Genomic DNA, 22,484 nt, shown 5'->3' with positions numbered 1-22,484 from the left:
AAGAGAGATGCTCCACCAATTTTGTGTCTTTATTTTTGCTGCAGGTGTACACTGCTTTGTTGTGTACTGATGCTTCAAGACGATCAGAAGCTGTATATGTTCATGAGCACAATGTTCAGCGCGAGTCCTCTCTCTGCAGGACATACCAGCTTGGCCTAGTAAGCAGGCTAACCACAGCCACACTGTTTCAATCCGCTCTGAGCACAAACAGAATAAGTTTATGTCTGCCTGCAAAACACTCCATAGTTCCTGTAGAGGCCTAATTCATGGAGGTGTTAATCACTCACAGCTCCCACTTATAGAGAACTGTAACGCAGCCCAGATCACTCTTCTGTGCCTCAGTTTCCTCATCCAAGTCACAATGATAACACATGCATCAAGGTCTAGGGATGTACAGTGTCATTCAAATACTGTTATTGTTTATGGTGATGATGAGAATGCAAACTTTGTTTGTATAAAGGTCTGGGAGTGCCTACGTGACATCAACTGAAAAAGATGGGTATTAACTTCCATCCTTGACATACAGCACGCTGTGATTGCTCTCAGATGAACAGAATTACCTCCTCTTAAAATCAAAGGTAACTCATTTTATTTCGGTGAGGTGTGGTGATGTCCATAGAGAACAAATCACTTTTGGCAAGTGCAGGAGGAATGTCTCGGCAAGTTAGAAGAAGCATCAAAACTAAAGAAGAATGGGATGCAAGACAACTGAATTTAATCAGATGTAGCAGTCAGGTTCCTCTGGACAGGCCTACTGTCTGATGCACCATCCTAAATCTCTGGGGATCTGGATTAACAGAATGGAAGACAAACAAGAGAATGGTATAAAGGCACTCAGGGCACTTTAAGGTGTAACTGATAAATCTCTTATCGGTTGGCACTGTGTCAACTGATTATGGTAGTATGATAATATTCCTCACATTAATGTTGTGCCTCAGTGCCACGACTGATTTTTAATGTGTGTTTCAGTATCCATGCCCATGTTCTTTGCTGGTTTCAACAGTCACAGCTCCCCTGGTCACACTGCACTTCTGCTTGCCATTAGTAAAGAGGTGACTAAATCAGTTATAAGGATGCACTTTCACTACAGCCACTGAGGAGAGAGGATACTCTCTTACTTCAAGCCAGTTCACTTTGAGCTGGTCTGAATTTCTCTGAAGATGCCTGTTTTTTTATTTTGCTGCCCATCAAAGAGCCCAAGGTGGCTATTCCCTAGGCCAGGCATAGGGAAGATGCCTGAACCAATGCAATATGTCTGAAAAGTAACAGCTCGGGCAAATACTTCTTGACAGGACAGTTCTTGAAATTACTTTCCTCTGGAAACTACTGGCTTGTTTCACTAAATTTGGGGCCAGGAAATGTATGGAATTTATTATTTTGTATGAAACTAATGTTTCACTTCAACTATTACAACACTACATCATGTATTATCTAAGATATCATCTCACATAACCTTTAAGTTTAGGTTAAATTATATAAATATCCAAACAAGAAATACAAACTAAAAATTTTGATACGATCATTTCAGTATTTCTGAAACAAAATATTTTAGAATATCCATTCAGAGATATGTTTCAAAATGACGGCTCTCCCTTCCAATCAGAAATGAAAAGACATTTGTAACGTCTGGGTCGCTTTCTGAACATGAACAGCTTGAGCTGCAATGGTTGCAGGAGCTGCACAGTTGGGATTGCTATTCACAGTGCTTTAACGATTGATTCTATATTTTGTTTTGGGTCCAGTAGCACCTAAGGGCTGTCAGGGCTAAGGGATCTCTTTGGCAAGGAGCCTCTCGTTCCTTTCATTACATTCCTCATTCATACATTAAATGACACTGGCTTTCAGTCGTGCAGAAAATAAGCATCAAACCTGATATGGGACAACCTGACATTATGAAGAGTTTTGGCAGTGGTATGGCAGAAATGAGCTTTAGCATGCCTTAGCTAAGAGACTGCTTTAGCAGTTTGCCTGGGAGTAATATCTGATTGAATGACTAATTTGTTAATTCATTAATTACCTGTCAGTGGTGAACTGCAGTTTGAGCTTGCAGGATCCTGAGTGTTCCGTGACACTCGCTTCAACTAGGGTACTGACATTGGATTAAATTCCTCTTAACGTTGAGATCAGGAGCAAGTACTTAAATGAACACCAAACAAATGGGATTCAAACTCCCACTGCAAACTGAAGAGCTGAAGATTTAAACGCATGTTTCAAACAGCCTGGAAGTTGAGGCAGAGCAACTGAGTTCTCATCCAGTGTTTGAACACCAAAGAGCATCTGATGCATGGATGGTTTCTAAGCAAGATCTTCTCTTTGAAATTTGTGATTCATTATTATTATTATTACATTCTACAGCAAAGTCCAGAGAGGCCAGAACTTTTAAACCAAGAATGGCCCTTACCCAAATTCATGCACTTTTTTAGGAGTGTAACACCGCCTACAGCAGTTAACTGTGAATTTTTGAATTAAAATATACTTGGAAAAGGAGGAAAACAAAATATTATTCTGTCATAAGCAATCCCATGCATCTGTGCCCCTGGGGAGCTTGTGTTTCTTTACTCTTGAGGTTCATTATGTCACCAGAAAAGCTTTAATATTTTACTGTGGAAGCAATATAGCCATGAAACATTAATTTTCAGGAATGTGGTAACCATGAAATATGCTTTTTTTTCTACTAAGTTAAGACTTTACTTGGCTCCGTTCTCCATTAACTATTAACATAGTTAAAATAACTAATTTTCACTACATGTTTATGCAGATATAGTCTAGAAATTAAAATAAGAGAGATGTACAAAATACAGAAAAAACTTTTTTACTTTGAAAAATCTATTTCACTGATAATGATACCAGATATTGATATTCTATCTTTTGTTCTAATCACTTTTCATGCTGTATCCACCTTGGGACAGCACCCCTCTGGTGTGTAAATGAACAGCTGATGTATTCTGCACGATAAGAGCTGTAAGCAACAACTTAGAGTTGTATACAATTATTTACCTCCCTATTTCCACAATGCTGTTGTCTTGTCATTGAAGTGACCAACATTGTTCACATAAGCCTGGCACAGACATGAGGATTTCCAGTAGTTCCCAGGTATTCTGCACCATGGCAGAAGTTTCTGGCTGGAAGAGAAAATGATGTAGAACCAATTAATTTGTAACGCATGTCTAGATCTTTTAAATATTTGCCTGTTACTGCTAATGAGTATAGCTAACTGTAGGACTGATGCTTCTTTCCTGCAAAACTAATGACTGGTTTTCCTTCAAATTTCTGCACATATTCATATTCACCCAATCACGGCACCAGCTTTTAACTGGTGCTAAAAGGGAATGAAAGAATTGTAGTGGTTTAATGGGAATTAAAAGCCCTTATTCCAAGGGACAATTCCAGAACAAAAAATTTCACCTAGTGTTTTTAGCATCGGGTGATACATTTGCAATCATTACCAGTTGATTCAAATGGAAGAATTAGCCAAGACATTCCAGAAGAATCTGCATCATGGGAGCCATAGGTTCCTATGTTACATGACATGCCAGACTATTCAACAAATCACCAGAGTTATTTTTCCTTAATGCTACAATCAGTGATGGCACATTAAAAAAAAAAAACAACAATAATTACTGAATAAGATTTGACAGCATGAAGCTCTATGCCATGAATTGGAAATTCTCAACATATGCATTCATATTGCTAGAGAAGATGAGCTACACAATCAAAACAAATCTGGAAATCTGTTATCAAAGGATGGCCAAGAGTACTAAAATCCAACTGAGAAGTTCCCTGTTGTCCCTTGTTGTCTTTGGGCTCCTATGTGAGTCAATCTTACACAGGTGACAATATTTGACAAAGATAATTGTGCATACAGCCACGTGGAGGATATTGCATAGAACCTTTTCCATCTGAACGTGGACATTCGTCATAACACAACTTTTAAAAAAGCCAGTCAGTTGTTCCAGAATTGCAGGTGAATAAAATAAGACAAAAATTCTGAAAGAGTCAGAACAGTCCATTCTTACATTTTGAACAAGCCACGCTTCGTTTACATTTTTTGCTGCATTATAATAACAAAAATTTAAAATGTAAATTATTTTAGAACCGTAATTCAAGGGAAATGTTTGATTTTGTCCATAGTTCTCATTAGGACCATTACTGACTATTCTCTGTAAACAAAAACAAAACTGTCTCCTCTTGCACTCATTCAGAATGAAGCAGAACATCAAATTCTGAAAATCTTTGCAAAAAGAACCCTGTCCTCCCACAGCGCTTTCTGTGCCCGTATGAAAGGGACAAGAAGGTCAGTGTGTAATTTCTGTGAGCTCTAAGGAGATTGTATGTGTTAGCATTGTCAAATCCAGGCTTACACAGCTGCTGTTTGGATATAAATCATAGATGCTTTTGGGTTACTAACACCCTCTGCAATTTAGTACAGTTGTTAATTAATACAATACTGTATTAGTTCTTTTTGCATTCTAACTATTAACACCCCATGAAATCCCATTAGCTCTGCATATGGTGCCAGATTTGTTCTGAATGTGGGAAAGAAAGAAATTTACAGTGGTATGAATAATAAAGAGATGCTTTCAAGTGGTTTCCACTGTGAACGTTTTGAAAAAACATTTTCCAGAAAGTGGATTGTGGGGCAATCTTTGCACAAATTTTCAAAGCAAACATGCTTATATGTCATATAATCTTTTCCCTGAAGTGTAAATATCCTTATGCACCACTACTGTTACAGAGCAGAAACATAAGCAAGGTAGGTTAGGTTTTCCAGAAGTTATTTGAATATTCTGCTTCAGTGATCTGACAGATTCTTCTTAACTTCCAGGACAACATAGTTGCCAGTGAAAAACAAGCTTATTTGTTTCACCCCTCATGCAAAGCACACTAAAACATATAAGCCACTAGAAAATAATTAGTCTGAAGTTTCCGTATTTAGTTTAGTTCTGTTGTAGTATTGGCTCTTGAATAAAAGAGAAATCCTACAAGGAGCTGTCAGAAAGTCTTTTAAAAATGGTGAAGCAGGCAGGATTTAGAAGCAGACTATTGCCTGGAGAAGCTGGCTCAATTGTAATTCTCTCTTGATCCTTTAGAAGTTGCTGCCTTGGAATTACAGTGGTAGCAGTAGGTAGCTAGTAGTATTCTACAGGTGCTTTTCTTCCCCTTTGTCCTCCATCCGTAGTCCAGTCTTTGCTGCCACATTATGCAATCAGGAATGGGCAGGGCGTTTCTGCATGGCCAACATCCAGACAGGGACGCACTGCTCAGGGAATCCCTGCTGCCTCTCCTCTTGCAGGATGACGAGTCCACTCATTTCAATGAGGCTGTGGAGGATGTTCAGGTCTCGGATCACACTACTGTCCAGACAATCCAGGATACAGCCCTCCCTGGCTACATTGTCCTTGAGAATGATTACACCATTATCCTTCAAGCCTTTCTGGCACCGGATGAGAAACTTCAGGAGATCTTTATCTGTCAGATATCCTACAGGTGAAAAGATGGAAAATAGATCACTATTAACCATTCATACAGCCTCCCTCTGAACATATCATAACGGTGCCTTGATTCGATTCTCCATATCCCTTTTTATTGCTGGAATAGTTAGTTCTAGATCTGCCAGATTTCAGAATGAAAACCTGGGCAAATCAATGAGATCATCAGTTACAAACTCAAATCGATATTTATGATCCACGTTCACAGCAGCAACAGATGTGGACAGAAGTCAATGGGAATAGCGGAGAAAATAGCGGGTGCTGAAGGGTTCTTTAATCTGGTGGTTAAAGTCATAATAAGAATCACTGGCAGGAAGCTGGAACCAAACAAATTCAAACCGGAAATAAGAGACAAATGTTTTAACAGTGCAAGTAACTACCGATCAGAAGCAACCAACAGAAGTGGTGGATTTACCACCTCTTGAAGCCCTCAAATCTAGTGCGACGGACTTTCTCAAGATAATGTTCTTATTGAACGCAAACCATCCAGTGCAAGGGTAAAACAATGGAATGTAACAGCAAGTGATACAGAATAGGTCAAATTAGAGAATCTAACAATTACTAATGGCTGTTTATGCTACAGATTTCTATATACATCCAAAGCAGCTGTGGATTACAACCAAATCACCAAATAAACTCCGTATTACTACATACTGTTCTGATCTCTGCATACACCATACATATTTAAATACAGTAACTTTTAATATGTTACTGAGATTGTGTTTTCTATTCTTCCTTCTCAAAGATCAATAATTCTGTTAACATCAGGAGAGTGGGGCTCAGAGAAGAGCAAAATGAGAACACACATATGAAACCTATTTAAAATGAATTAACAAGGACAGGTGGTCAAAAACTGAATGAAAAACTCAAAAAAGTTGCTTGTAATTTTTAGTCAAAATATTTAGTTTTCTTCATGGTAGATCTAAACTTTTATAAATGCAAGCTGTCATTTCAAAACCACATTTTGATATAGCTTGTCAGATTTTTTTAACTACTTCCCTCTTACCAAAGAAAAAAAGAGTCAGAACAAAAACTGAATACCTTCCAACTGTGGGAAAATCACCATTTCAGTTTGAAAATTAAACTTTCATTTTTATTTCTTCAAAAAAAAAAACCAAAAAACCTGAGCTGATTTAATTATGTACATGCACGACAAATCAAGATTTCATGGACTAGATTCTTTGAAGCATTTGGCTGCTCTTAACTTAGTTCTTAGCCCAGTTTTCCCATCCAAAAATACATGATCTTGCTTGCATTGCTACCTGCCAGTTAGTCCTGCCCCATTCCACCAAGAAGCATTGAGCTTGCTGGCATTTTTCATCCAAAGTCAAGGTAGTGGTAGAAACTTGATTAGTACTTAAAGTCACTATCTACATCATAGCAATCGATGGCTGAAAGGTGGAAGGAGATTCAGATCCGCTAGACAAAAGGCATATGCTGCTTTTGCCACTGACAGCACAAAAGTAACAAGCACAGCTCCAGACAAGTCTTCATTCATTTTGTCTCACGTTGCCATGGCTTCGTTCATGAGATATGAGCAATGACTGACTATTCAAATAGAACAGAAGGGAAAATGATACTCTTCTGAAGCAACTTGCTTATATAGCTATAAAGGAACAACCTACAATTCTAAGACCAATCCCATTACTTTTTAAGACTATGTATAACGGACAAGTGATTGCTCTTAAGATCTCCTGTACTAATCTTCCTGCCTTTGTCCAAAAAGAAGGCATTTCCAGGGTTTTGACATGGAGTTGTTCAGGCCTCCTCTTGTGCTTTAGAATAATGAGTCCTGCCCACTGAAACTGCACAGGGGACACTCTGCAGCAGTAAAGGCTTTAAACAGCATGAAAAATATCTACTAAAAATGGTATTTCTGACTGATTGAGACAGGAGAATGAAAAGTTGACTTTTCAGGTCACATTCAATTCACTTCTCCTGTAGCTGTATGAATATTCTGTTCACTTACAGCCCTACAACACTTTTCATGAAAGGATCACTGCACACTTTACAAAAGTAATTAATTTTCATACCTTTCATTGCTTTAAGTAGGAGGGGAAAAAATGAGTGAGTGCAGGAGAGGATGCAGATATTTGTTATTTGGGGAGGAGTTGCTTTGGGATGTAGCTAAGTGAACCTCTTTAATGAGCATTAGTGCATGCAACAGACAGTCATCTGCTGATAGGTTTTGGTGATTTCACCATGCTTTTTCACAGCTTATTTCCTGAAATATTCCCAGGTCTCAATAGTCATCAAGTTCAGAAATGCCCCTGAGAACATCGGTATTGAGGGACACCCACTGGCAGAGGCTAAGAAAGGACTGAAGGGGATATCCCTGAAGGGGCACTTAGCCTAATAGGTTCTATGTGTGAGGGGCATATGACATGCCAGGGATTCCCACAAGATCTTTGCAGGAAATGTCCAACAGGATGCCAAGCTATAATGCAGAAGTGGTGAATCGTGGGTGGAAAATGACTTCTGGCAAAGAACCAAAGGAAACCATCCTTTAATGCAGGTACAGTCAATCTTGTAAGCAAAAAAATACAAAAACCCTACCACTCATTCTGCACCCAAATGCTGGAGCTGCCCTATCTGCAAAGGGGAAAAAATGTCTCAAAAGGGCTCTTCTTCCTTGTGAGACTGCTTGGCTCTCTGAAGTACCTGATGACTCATGAAAAATATGGGCAAAGGTGTGTCCAAAATTGGCTAATATTCAATAGGTCAAGAATGAGGGTCATACAATTCTCACATTTTTTTTTCTGGTAGGCAAGCTTGATCCTCACATAGCAGTACTGTCACAGTGTTACAGCCTTGCTCCCATCACATGCCAGATGCAGTGGTGTTGATAGACCACTGCATACAAATGAGGTCAGCCTGTCTGCAATATTGGTAGCTATAAGGGAGGGAAGATTCCTGCTCAATGTATAAGACCCATATATATATTTATGACCTACTCCCTTATTGCACTATAGTATGCAAGCTTCTCCTGGTACATGCACCTTCCTCCAGTACGTGGCCTGAAAAAAAAAAAAAGCATCTTGATCTGTACCCACTGTGCACACGGCTGGGGAGAACTCCCAGAAGTCCACTGCAAGATTATTTTTTTCCCTGGGTTGACAGGGAAACATGACAAGTTTATGAAGCTACGGACTGTGGGGACTGCCTGACTCCACAGAAAAGCTTTAGTACTGCAGGAGTTTCTTCTTTGTTTTCTACTTGCTTGTCCTGGCTGCTATGGGACCAGGCACTGGAAGTGAATGAAGGCAGCACCTTGTGCTTCCAGCACTTGTCAGTCCTGGCCTGGCATCATCAAAGATTTCAGAATCTCTTTTTACAGCTGCACCATTCTTTTAACAGTAATTTCAGTACATGCTGTGTAGCTCTGAGATGCTGGGCTGGATGAATCGTGCTGAACTAACCTGAAACCCACTGAATCCAGATGACATCATATCTTTGTGGGGCTGGAGTGAATTCCTGGAGGCTTTTGCAATAATACATTTCTACTCTGTCCTCCTCGTCCTGCAGGTAGTTCGGGACCTCAGCCAGGAAATTTTCCATCATATCCACCAGTTCCACACTCTTGAAAACTGGTAACAGGACATGCTTGCTGATCCGACCTATCCCAGAGCCACAGTCGAGGGCGCGGTTGGTGCCAGCTTTCCCCACCCCCTGTGAAACACAAGAAAATCATTTGAAATCTGAAAAAATGCTACCTGAAAGATCACAGCAACCGTGGTACCAGCTATGGCCTTTTGTCCACCAAGCCTAGTATCTTGTCTCTTTACTTGTTCAGGGCAGCTGCAAGATTGGTGAGAACTCTGAACGCTATCAGTACACCTTCGGATAGCTATTAAGCTGCTAGGCTGCATTCCCAGATAATGCCTGGATGCATTTTTCCTCCATAATTACTTTCCACAGCTTGGAGCAGAATCCAGTGACCTGCAGAACCTCACACTGAGTGTCCAAGCCAGTAAGTAAGAGCAGTGAAGACAAACCTCCCCTTGTGCTCCAGCTGGCATACACTATCCCACCCCTGAGCTGACATTGTCTGCACAAAGCTCTCCTCCTCAACAGCCAGCAGCCACTGCTCATTTGGAGCTGCAAAACAAAGGCTGCAGTCGATGGGATTTCTTCATTGTAGCCCTGCGTTTGTAGCTGTTTTTGCTTGCTATAAGAAGAGAACATTTCACAAATTCCTAACTCTCTCAGAAGAACCACTGGTCTTCACAAAGTCCTTCCAACTCCATCAGTCATGTATTTATATCTTACAGTCAACTGCGTGACTAGGTCAGTCTTGTTAAATTCTGAACCCAGTAAAGACTCAACGAAAGAATAAGCATATACCAAACACTGCACACAAAAAAATAGATATTCTGTGCTCCAAAAGTTATAAGGTATCCGTGGACATCTCTGCAGAGACAGAGTGTCCTTGTGATCTGAGCACAATTTTCAAAACAAGTTGTGTTTGAACAAAGATCTTGGAGACTTAGCTAACTTACAACAACACAAAAGTTTGGACTGGAGCATATTCAGAATTTCTTCTCTAAACACAGAGACAAGCAAGATGACTGAGTAGATTTTGCTTAACTGCTATTTTTTTATTCCTGAATATCATCTCTGGATAGGGATCAGACAAGAAAAAATTGTGGCACAAAGGATACATCTGTGAGAAAATAATGAGTTACTGTAAAAGGATCTTCATAATGAAAGCTGTATTTCACTCCTAAAGCTTCCATTCTAGCTATAAAGAGTCTCTTAAGAGTGTGCTGCTGTTGTGTAAAACAGAAATTTTAAGTCTGTACAGGCACTGGCCATGGAATTGGAGCTCCCCTGGCCAAAGTTATCTGTTAAACAAATATATTAAAAGCAAATGTAAACAGCTTTTCCCTGTCCCTGGAAGTGAGAGCTGAAGCAAAACCTATGGGCCAAAGTCCCTGCTACAACTTCACTGCTCTTAAGTGAAATAAGTCCTGGAAGAGTCTAGCTCTTTCTGCTTACTGGGAGACCCCTCCCCCCCCCCCGCCATGTAATGACTAAGCATAAATCATGTAACTCACTGCTTTTTTGGCCTTACTTCAGTGGGTAATTCAGTAGATTATTAAGGTCAAAGGACAGTATTGTCAGTGACACGACTATGAATAGCTCAGCTGAACATCTACAGTTACATGGAGTAACTGTAGAAAGAGCACAAGGACCTGAAAGGCTCTCACCAGCCTCTGGAGCTGCTGGTCCCAATCTGTATACCTAAGAAGATTAATCTCCTGATGTGTGCAAGAGTCCACAAGCCTTCAATCCTATTGGACTCTGGAGACAACCTGTTTGTAGTTAGCCAGAAAATGTGAGCTATTCTTCATTCACGGGCTGCACTTAGGAGCACACGGCTTTTACTGAGGACCAGACTAAGCTGTAGCAGAGAGTTCACGAGAAGAGAAGGAGCTGTGTCTTCACAAGGTCAATTCCCATACTGTTTGATGATCAACATAAGTTGATGCAATTAAGTACAACGCTTCAAGAATGCTGGTGAGAAAGCAGGAATTGTTTACTAAAAAAGCTAGGAAAAAGTAGCCTAAAAGCCATACAACTCTGACTTTGGTACCTGTGTTTCAGAGAATCTATAATCACAGCACCTTACCAAACATTGGGAATTCATTTCCTAGGAGAGCATCACAGCAAGGACCTGTGATGACACATCTCCATTTACCATCAAGAAGGAAAGGAAAAGCAACCATGAGAGCTGAGGCTCAATCCCATACTTTACTGACAGGGAGCAAGAGTACCAGGCAGTCAGACGAGAAGCCCTGCAAAGCACCACAGCACTGTTTGCAATGAAAATGTTGACATAATTCCATGTTCAGCTAATATATTTTCAGTTTGGGAGTGCTCGGAGCTTTGACAGGGTATTAACATTTTCTTTGGAAGGCAATCATTTTCCCAAAAGCCTAATTGAGTTGAAAACTGGACTTCTTATTTAAAGAAATAGCGTAAGTGAAAATTTTAAGCCAGAGCAGGCTTCAAAATTTAAGATTGACTGCTTCTCTGCTTACATGCTTCCTGTTACTCTGAATCACTGTCATTGAGGACATGCACACACCCAAACGTTCTGCTGTAGAACTGAATAGGGCACTCACAAAAGTTCATTAGGTATAAAAGATCTGTGGGATATGTTTTGATGGTGCTACTTCAGGTCTTGGAAGGGCAGGAAGGCAGTATAGATACGAAGGGAAAACAAAGAAACCACAGTTCAGTAAATAGTTAAACAGTTTTCTTTCTGAATTATTTATATAAATATCAGGCTTTGAACAAAATCTTTTCCATCTCCCTGATCAAACAGAAGAAAAATCACTTTTCATTCAGCAGGTCCTCAATTAGACAGCTGAACCAAGGCAAGACAGGGCAGAAAGGAAGACAGTTTTTTGGGGGTAGAAAGGGAGCTGTAAGGACAATATAATCCCCATCTGTACTATTTCACACACCTGTAGATCATGAATGTTCCTGAACTAAAGGTTTTTTTTTTTTTTAAAAAAGATTTCCTCTGGATTAGGCACTTGAAAACACAGTGTCTGTATGGACATCAAAGCTTGAATTGGCATGAATACATTGCCATAAATACGCAATGCTATAGCTCTGCTGATAACCCTTCAGGTACGACTGCACCAAAGACAACCTATAGCTTGTCTATATAGAGCTGTTGGCTCACGTTCTAACTCAAATGTTGCTCTTGGTTTGAGTTCTGCCCACACACACATAAAACCTCTTAACTTGAGCACAGTGGCACTTTTAACTCAGTTTGACTCGCCTGGGCAGGAGACAGGCTAAAATATAAGTGAAGTCCTCAGTTTTCTACTTTTCTTTTTTTGTAATTCCTTCCATGCACCCAGGCAAGATAAATTCTACCATGGTAAGGAAATCTGTAGCTCAGTTTACAGTGGTGCTAAAAAACATGTTAAGAAATGCCATACACGAAGGTATGCAACATCAGTCATGGAAGGGAAATGTCACTGTGTGGCATTTCCACACCAGCCAAACTAACTGAAGAGTAATTTGAGTGGAACTGGGCAACTGTTTTTTAAGGAGCACCAGTTCTGCCAGAAAAAAAAAGTTTTGGAAAAAGAAAAATTGTGATATCGATACCTCAAATCTAGAGAACAGTTTTAGCCAGGAAACATGGGAAAGAATGTTGAAAATGTTGAAATATTTCTTTTTGACTGCATTCAAGGAAAAAAAAAAAAAAATGTCTTGTCAGCTTTTCATTTCTAAACAGCATTTTTCATTTTGGAACCGACATATAATAAGAACAACAGGAAAAAAAATCAGAGGGCAAAACAATCAAAAACCTAAATTAAATATGCACAGTTGATCTGAGACTAATTTCCTTTTCTGATTTTGTTAAACTTTTTAAAAAAGCATAGCTTATGTTTGGGTCAACAGATTGTTTTCTTCTACTTTGATTGGCTTATTGGTAAAAAAAATATTCAGAGACAAACTGGGTATAACAAAAGGAAGACATGGCTCAGATTAGCTATACAGTAAGGTCACTTCTACAGAAAGCCTGTAAATATCTCTATCTGATCAAGTAGGATTGCAATAGTAAGGAAGGAAAATAAACCATAAGTAAAACAACTAATTGATTGTATCTTGAGAGATTACAGGCTGTAATAAACTAAATCAGAATTAGCAAAACATGCAGATTCCTTTCTTTTATTTTTTTTCCTTATTTGATCTTGGCCATTCAGAATATCCTTTCTACCCCTGGCTAATAATAGGAGTAGAAGCTCTGCTCTGGAGTCTTTTGTATCTGTCATCACACCTGATGCATTGGGTATGATTTCTCTTTGGCACATGAAACTCTGCTACAGACTGTACTTCTTTCCTTTTCAGGTCTTGGAGATGAGAAAGCTTAACAGTGTGATATAAACTCGCTGTTCAGGAAACTGAATCTGTATGATGTCTAGGAAGCATGAAATCTTTCCCTGAAGACAGGCTTGTCCACCATGTGAATTCCAAATATCCTTAAGAAAAGACACGTAAAATTTAAGGGACATGCCTGGAGCTGGCTTGAAGTTTACAAGTTATGTTCCATTTTTACTGAAAGCACCACTTTACTATCGTTCATCTTCTGAGTTTCCTTTTCTTATTTTGTAAGAAACCAAATACAATGAGGCCTTGAGACACTGTGAAGCTGCTTTACAAAACTCTTACAGACACAGTGAGGCCTTAAAATGCTGTGAAGACATCAATACAAAAGACTGTGAATAGAAATGAAGTAGCTGATCACTTAGGTAACTGTGTTTTGTTGGCATACTGTCCCAAGAGTGCCATACACAGTGAACTTTGCCATCAGTTGCTCTTCACTGCTAGACAGGATTTCTATCTGTTGTTAAACCACACTTATTTTTCATCCAAATCCATTTTAACTGTGCCCTTTTTTTATACACAACATCTCATTAACTTACTGAGCTTTTTTTTTCCCACAATAGGTCATTAAGGCTAAAAAAAAGTCATCTAGTTAAGCAAAATTTGTACATTTGAGTAGAAAATGAAAGTTTTATGGTAGTATCGCGTAGAACTTGTAATTTTGTGAGTAGGAAAATTTATGAAATTCAGTTCCCTGTAACTTTGTGGGTTCTTTAGCATCTAATATAGTTGTTGAGCTAATTCAGCAGGCTTCTTATCCTCAGGAAGGGAAAGAGACAGTTGGAAAACCTTTGGGCCAAACTTTAAAAAAAAAAAATAGATTCCTAACAAGACACTCCAAAAACCCAAATGCCAAAGAGAAACTGCTATTTTAATTGCTGTTAAAATCCCACTTTGCATCTCAAAGCAAATCTTTGAAGATTCTTACAGACCTTTAAAGATCTGCCTTCAAAAGTCAACAATAATACTGCAGCAATCAGGAAATCATATTTTTACTAACAGATAGCTTATTCTACATATTGCTAACAGAGGGGAAGGAGGATTGTATTTTCTTGCAGCATTCTCAGAAAAAAGATACCTATAAATAGACAAAACAGAACCTTGGCATCTTGTCTCAGTCACTTTCCCAAATAGAATGCAGGAATTTGCACAGAAATATCTCCCATTGAAGCTAGCAAGGATTTTATAATGAGAAGTCTCAGCACTACACTGAGAATTAATCTCCCACCCAAGCAAAGTTTGTGCTATCCTTGCACAGTCCTCTTTGCAGCTTCAGAGTATAAGAAAAGGATGCAAAACAGGTGAACAACAAGATACAGCCAAGCAAAATGCGTACTCATGGTGATGCATGACCTGGCAGAATGCATGTAAATAGTACGTTCCTGGGCCCCATCACAGTCAATTACAACATGAGCTTCATGCATACAAAATATGATACATGGTGCCATTTAAAATAAATGTGTCTGGGCACACTGCATGTCATTTATGACACATCACTACTGTCTCTTGCAGAAGATGGGATTTAAATGACTCACCCCAACAAACTTCCTGAGAAACTCCCTGGAGGATTCAATGTCTATATTGGAGAGCTCAATGTAGTCCCCCATCATGCCCTCTTCTGTGGCTGGTACCTCCTGGTAGAAGTGTTTGGCCCTGGCGTAGAACTGCATCTCCCCATTGATAACTTGGCTTGTTAAAGCGTAAAGTTTCACTGCAAGCAGATAAATCATTATTTTATTGTTAATGACACATTTCTGGGTTAGTTACTTGTTCTGGAGGCACGGTGATGAAAATCTATGAATCTAAGCTGAGCCTCCAAATGAACAAACCTCTGTTTCCAAACCTGAGGTGGAAGGAAAGGTGTTGGATTTAATCCTGCAAGGCTCTGAAGGGACACAGCACCCCTTGAGTATATCCTGCGCCTGCCACACTCAGAACTCATTTGTCATTACACAGTATGCTTTCACATCAGTGAAAAATCATTCCAGGTTTGAAGATGAACATTAATACCAAAGAGAGCAGTGGGATTAGTTTACCCCCAGAAAAGCTGTGGGCAGTGTTTATTGCTGTTCGCAGTCACCACTTCCGCTGTGGTGAACCTAACAGCTCCTCACAGCCTGCAGACTGCCATATATACTTTCTAGCCATCAACAGCTGCACAGAGAGTGCACCAACAAGAGTCTGAATGAATGAGGCACTTGCTTTGGTTTATTTTTAGTGACACTGGGAAGTCTGGGGCACTGTAAGCCGAACCAAGGAGCAGATGGCAGTCTCAGGCCTAAATGAATATACAGCAGGGAGACCATTTAGAAACGGAGTCCTAAATTTTCTTCTGTCACAGGTCAAGATAATCAGTGGGTGTTACATTGGAAAGCTCCTGTGTGCCAAGGGGTTGGGTCTTTCCTTTCATTGCTCTGCTATTTGCTGGTAATACATAGCAATCATAAGTCTGAGGCCATTCAATTCAATCGGACCCTGTTTTGTATGGTTTAAGACAATTTTTCCCCATTCTTTGAAGAACTGAAATCTATGCTCTGCATCTAAGTTTTTTCATACTTGAAATGCATTGGCATATCAAAAGTAGTTATGTGTTATATCTCAAAAGTTCAAATTAGGGCAGACTAGAAACTGTTTGGAAACAAGCTATCCTGCTGTCTCATGCACATACAAGCATACAAAGTGCTTCCCCACATCTACAGTCATTCCCAGACAGGCCTTCCAACAAAAATGCAACTACAAGCCTGCGTGTGAAAGCTAAGCAGTAAGGAGGGATGGAGTCACACTGGGAATGAGTCTGCAAGCACAACTTTGCATTGTGAGACCATCTCCACTGCAGATGTGCAGCATGGCTCAAGGAATTGGAAATGAGCAAGCAGCAAATGGCTTTCTGGTTAACAGAGGAAAGGGAGATGTCCCTGCAGGCTGTGCAGACAGAGGGCAGCACCCAGTTGCTGTTCAGTATCTACCTTATGTGGGCTGCATCTTTCAGCCTCCAAACTTCCCCAGGAGCACTGCTGGCAAGGGTCAAACAATGCCATGCCTTGCTCACCCTGCCTGCAGAAAAGGAGTTACGCCCTCCATGCGCAGGATGAGAGTTAGGCCAGAGACCTGAACATAAGCCTGGAATGTATTTATGGAAGGCAAGCAAGCTCAGCAGGGAATGATAAGTATACGCCTGCCCATCCTCAGCAGGAGAATGACATTTCAGCAGCAAATGAGGGGGGACAAAGGAAGTAGGATGGGGAATAATTACCACCAAGGACCACTCGGAACAGAATAGTGCTATTGGGTTACACACCAGCAGCATGCCCGGCATATCCTTCATCCAACAAAAGCAGCATTACCAGCCCCTCTTGTCATCACCTGCTTAAGTCAACTGCTGAACGGATACTATTAAAGCTTTAATCCATTACACATTTATGTTATGCCTGAGAAATTTATACCACAAGAAGCACTGAGCCCAGCAAGGGTCAAAACCTGGGAGTTTTACACACTCCACTGATTATATTCACATACTCAGAAGAAACCATTTAGTTGAAGAAATTAATATGAAGGAGGCAGCAGCCAATCCACTGTGCAACTTGGCCAGGGAGGCTCCCAGAGCCCGAGAAATAAAGACTCCATTGGCAGTGGAGATTCTTCCAGTAAATTATCTCCATCCTCCCCTGGGAGTGGCACTAGCTTATTTTCTCCTGGTTTCTTTTCTCCGTTTCAGATGCCAGTCTGGTGAACAGAACTGAACCTCTGGATGCTTGCTTTACAAGCTCGTCTTTATGAAAGCCCAGCAACCATTTCTAGGGTTTTTTTAATGGAACTACCAGGGGACAGAGATTTATTCTGTTCTACCTGATTGAAAAGAAAGGCTCTTACAGGATGTCTTTGCACTAGGACATGGTGTTGCAGGCACCATGCAGCATAAAACAGCACAAACAACAAATGTTCAGGGTCCATCTACTGAATGCATGAGCTGAACCCAAGGCAACACATGGAGACGATATGCTGTTGTTCAGGATATCAGATCTGTGGCATGTGCTCTCAGATTTCTCACTCAGAACCTGGATCAGACTCACAGGATGCCTGCAGGGATTTGCATGCACACACCAGCTGACTTCGGCTCCTCCCTGGCCAGCTGGGGCCCCACAGCCCCGCCTAACATGCTGGCATTTGAAACCAGCTCTACTCTGAACACTTGAGCATTTTCTGTACCCCAAACCATGCAAAGATCTTTTTGTGCAAGTGCCTCACCTGAGGGCATGCAAGGACACAGGTCCTGTACCCAAAGCCTGTCGCAGTGACAGTCTCAGGCACGCAGTACATGATTTCCACCTCTTGCTTCCTCAAGTATTTCTCCTCCCTCTCCTGAATTTGCAACACTGCCAACTCTCCCAACCCACAACCCAATTTTCCAGACACAACCAATCAAGCTCACCTCTGATCTGCCTTGCAGCTGTGCCTGGCATGCAGGCTCCAGCAGCAGGACCAGAGGGAGCAGGAGGTTTGCCAGCTTGCAGGAATCTACCGCAAAAGAGAAGTGTGAGGAATCACACGTCCTTGGTGGCAGTTAGTGTTGCAGCTCTTCTCTGGCGTGCCTGCCCCTCATCACAGGACCTGTCTAGCCAGAGGCATCTTCCCAATCCACGATCCATGTGGGACTATCTCCTGCATCAGGAAATTAAAAGCTTGTGAGGTCTGTTACTGATACACAGCCTGATTTCAATGTATTTTGCGAAGTAGGGCATAGATAGGACAGGATAACGGAGCTGTAAGTCTCGCAGAGACTGGGGGGCAGCTTTCACAGACAAGATTTTCAGTGTTAAGTTAGGCGATCTGTAATATTTCAGGTTAGAAATGTGTTTCAAGGAAAGCAAGCAGAAACCTTCTGTCATGGTGAACCTGCTTGGCGAGACCCCCAAGCAGCAAAGGCTAAAGTGAGCCCACTGGCAAAGCAGACTGAGCAGACACTGCCTCCCTAAAGGTCACCTCCAGTCAGGAGGTGTTAGCAATATTCAGTTGCAGCAAACAGTCTGAATGCCAAAAAAGAGCCAAATGCCATCCCCTAGACTAGACACAGAACATTCATCTAGGCCTGTCTTCCCCCCAGAGTCCAAGATTATTTTTTTTGTTAAAGGATCAGCTCAAAATTTTGTTTTGCTGTATCTGATCTAAATCCCTAAGTCAATGGGATCACTTAATACATTGGATCAGTCACAGCCCCAACCTGCAGCAGACTATTTTACAGTTGCACAGCTTGCTGAGCTAAATCTACCCAGCAGAAATAAATGTTGCAAATAATTTTTTTGAAGTTTTTATTTGTGAACATTGTTTTGTGGCTCCAACTGCTTTCTGCGAGATATTGAACTAATTCCATTTTGGCTAAGCATCCCTTTTAAATGCAACATCTGCTTTGCGCTCCAGTTGAAAAATGGTTATCTGGGTGCAGAGAAGATTCACCTCTCTGCTATGGCCTGAGAACTGCTTTATAGAGGCTGAACATCAGCACACCCCTAAAGCAGGCTTCACTTACAGACATGTGCCTCACATATTGAAATATTTGGCTCTTTGGACTAATTATTTGAGGCTTCCACCGCAGATCTCACCCTCCTGGCATCAAGTCCCTCAGCCCCTGGAACCACATGCATAATTTCCAGTATCTGAGTAGCTCTGTTAAAGTCCACTGGGCTTAGAGGCATTCATACACATTCGAGTACACTGTTGAATCCGGGCCTAAATCAAATGCCTTTTATTTATGTCACCCCAGCCTGTAAAAATTACATGATTCTGTTAGGCCATGATACCAAATACGCTCAGCTCATAGGGAAACCTTCCTAAGTGCTCCCACCACTAAACCTAGGAAAGGAGGGTGAGAGGATTGTGAAGTTAGCATAGCTTGAAGAAAATCCTGTCCCTTGCTGATCCTGGACTGCAGCAAAAGTTTCAATGTGAGGCCCAATTTCCGTGTTAATCACACTTTGGGTTAAGTATCCTGTAAAGTGCTCTGCTAGGTCACAGCCTTAGTGTTGTTTTAGTGGCTTAACACTGTTAATTCTGTATAAGAGGTCTCTGCATCTCATCTTGAAGTACAGTTAATTTCTGCTCAGTTCCACTCTGAACTTGAAAATGCCATTCTGCAGATAGGTTTGGACTTGCCACATTTGCTCAGCTCCACATCACAGAGTACAGGAACACAGGGTAGTCCAGATTGGAAGGCAGCTAAGTAGGTTGCTGGTTTGAACTGCTCACAACAGGGACAGAAATGAAGTTCCTCTGAACTTCATTCAAGTGAGTTCTGAAAGCCTGCAGCAATGCGGAACAGCCTAACCAGGCAACCTTTTCCAATGCCCTGACAAGCCACAAAGTTTTTCCTTACAGTCACTCTGAACATCTCCAATTTGAACTCATATCCACTGTCTCTTGCCATCTGACCATAGTGAAGAGCTTGGCTCTTCAGATCACTGATAAAGATGTTAAACAGGACAGCTGCCTGTGAACACCACTGATCTCAAGACCAAGTACGACACATTAACCCTGACTTTCTAAGCCAAGTGACCCAACTGTTGTTACCCATCCGGTTGCCCACCCATCCACACCATGACATACACGCTGAGAGGATTCTCAGATGTGTCTCCACAGCACATGAGCTACCTCTCAGTGCCCGTCCTTATGCACCCTTTTACTCCGTGACAGATACCATGCATAATGGATAAACTGCATGTTCACATGTAGGCCGGACTCACAGTACTTTTTCCTTGGGGTCTTACTGATTTGGATACACTGGCAACAAAATGGAAAACTTGAGAGTTGTAATAATAACTCAGAGCATTGAAAATCTGGCAGAGGAACACTTCAGTCTGACAGGTAAACATTTTAGAGAGCTTGCTGGCTGAGAATGGAAATTCAAATAAAATTGAGACGAGAAATAAAATACGGTTTTAAGAGAGTGAAGCAATTAGACCTGGAAACAGCTTAATTACATACTGATGAGTTCTCAGTCATTTGCAGACTTTAAGCCAAGTTATTTTTGTCTTCATAAATACATACTGCGACTCAGTCATAAATTACAGGCACGATCTAGAAGCTTTCATGTGAAATTTTAAGCTAGATATTCGTAACACTACCTTCTAGCCACCAGTACTTACACTAACATTCACATCGTAGGAAATCCTGCTCAGTTTCTAATATGTTGTGTTTATTTTCAAAATAAATGAAAGAATAACATTGTCATCTACTTCTTGAGATTACATTGACCTATAATTAACTTCCCTTCCTTTCCATTTTTCCTTTCTTTCCACCATTCCTAGCTACCTACCACTAGGGACAGGGAGTATTTACCTTGCATGTTTCATTTTAGATAGCTGCAGATATCACCACATGTGAAAAGCCACATCAAAATACTAAGAAAACATGGAAATACTTTTTCTCTCTACAATGAATTCTAGTATCCTGAGCAGGATACTCACTGGTGTCTGTACAATCTCACAGAATCAGGTAAAATAATCCACCTACCCATGTGGATCTTTCAATCAGGAAGGAGCCCTCAAGAAGCACAGTTTAGACAGACACAGCCTTCTTAAATTCCTACAGTTCTAACACTGAGTAGAAGCTGAATAATTCTGCTTAAAAAGCAACAAAGATCCAAGTAAAATGCACTTTCCAGGTATCCTGTCCTGGGAAAGAAAAACTGGTTCTTAGGATGAGATTTTGAAGAGAAAGTAACATTCCTTTTCTGCACATAAAATATTTTGGCATCCTGTATCTTTCACACATATTTGGCTATAAAGAAATATTTTGGAAGCACTTTCCTCCCAGATAACAAACACTGGTCTGGACAGCCTGCTGCACAATCTGGATTACAGGGACTTTTGATAAAAAATAAAAATAATTACTTTTCAAGCATTTGTCCACAGCAGTGCATAATACAAAGCTGAGGACGAGTATCAGACAACAGAAAGTAAGGCCTGACAGCTCCACAACTTTCCAATTTGTCCTTCCAAGTGTTCCGAGTAGGTCAATTCATGTTTTATTTAAAGGTGAAAGTATCATCACCCCAAAATCAAACTTCCTTAAGCTCCTGAGGTCTTTCCCATGCCCTTTCTTTCCCCACCAATCTATGGAGTATTTAGGTAGAAAAATAAAACAGGATACTGAATTGAAGCTGAGAGAGTAACAAATGGTTTAGCTAGACTGAAATTTCTCGAGCAGGGCTTCTCAAGGCCACTATTTATTGTCACGAGTGCTGCACCCAGCTATCTAATACAACATGTCCCTCCGGAGCATGGTAACACACACTCAAACATTCCTGCCCACCAGTTACTCACCCAGGGGAAGAGTTTCCAGCAGATAAAGGTAACACTGAAAGAAGTCATTCTGGATTGCCTTATGTAAATCAAATGACATGCTGTGGCGACAGAGTTCTTCGTCTGTCTTGTGCCAGCGCGACTTAAAAGCCAGATGTGCTGCTTTATATGCCATGATGATGTTTTTCACAAGAGTAGGCAGCTGTTGTGGCTGCTGCTCTCTGAAGGACCTGTCCTTCTGAAGAGGCAGAGGCGGTGTCATTTAAACTGTGGCAGCATGCTGTCATTCTATATTGGGGTGTGCGTGTGTGTGTGCAGCAGTGCAGGGGGCGGAGGCGGGCAAGAGGGGAGTGAGAAATGCTGGCTCTTGGCACTTCCTCAGTGTAATCCCTGAAGTGTCGCCCTCTGAAGCAAGCAGGTGCTGGAAAGCGATAAAAACCTCAACCAGGAAATTGCTGAGCCAGGGTAAAAGTATATCTACTTCAAAAAAGAGTGCCTTTAGTTCAATTAGACTTTCCCTAATCTATGCAGCATTCACTTCAAAGAAACTCAGATACTATCCAGGGTCTCCCATCTCTCTTTAATCTCACAAGAGAATTTTGTTTCTCTCTCTCAGTATTCTTTGGTCTGTGGGAAACCAAGAGGAAGGCCAGAAGATCAGAATGGGGCATATGTCTCTATACAAATTTGGCACCCTAATAAGCACCAATAATGATTATATATATTATAGTAACCGATAATGATTGCATGCAACAAGAAAACAGTAGGCTCGTAACAATTAGATCAG

At 40.9% G+C, this 22,484-nt stretch overlaps 1 protein-coding gene across 3 annotated transcripts; it reads right to left on the bottom strand.

The window, feature by feature from the left end:
- Positions 1-8: 8 nt before the first annotated feature.
- Positions 9-21,979, bottom strand: NTMT2 (N-terminal Xaa-Pro-Lys N-methyltransferase 2). 3 transcript variants are annotated; one of them, XM_042873075.1, is made up of 4 exons: positions 21,719-21,979; positions 14,939-15,114; positions 8,909-9,158; positions 9-5,481 (listed from the first exon to the last, which is right to left on the bottom strand). In XM_042873075.1, the coding sequence occupies exons 1-4, from the start codon at positions 21,957-21,959 to the stop codon at positions 5,207-5,209; spliced, it is 942 nt and encodes a 313-aa protein (XP_042729009.1). In that variant the 5' UTR covers positions 21,960-21,979; the 3' UTR covers positions 9-5,206. The 3 variants fall into 3 exon arrangements, with proteins under 3 accessions (XP_042729009.1, XP_042729010.1, XP_042729011.1); XM_042873076.1 differs by lacking the exon at positions 21,719-21,979 and adding an exon at positions 17,649-17,708; XM_042873077.1 differs by lacking the exon at positions 14,939-15,114 and having other exon boundaries at positions 21,719-21,852.
- Positions 21,980-22,484: the final 505 nt, after the last annotated feature.

The sequence above is a fragment of the Lagopus leucura genome, unplaced genomic scaffold, assembly GCF_019238085.1.
Source record: "Lagopus leucura isolate 7727_CA_CO unplaced genomic scaffold, USGS_WTPT01 Super-Scaffold_100009, whole genome shotgun sequence".
In the NCBI taxonomy this organism is placed as follows: Eukaryota; Metazoa; Chordata; class Aves; order Galliformes; family Phasianidae; genus Lagopus; species Lagopus leucura.
The sequence above is the reverse complement of the archived record's forward strand: the minus strand, read 5'-3'. Positions and strand labels throughout refer to the sequence as shown.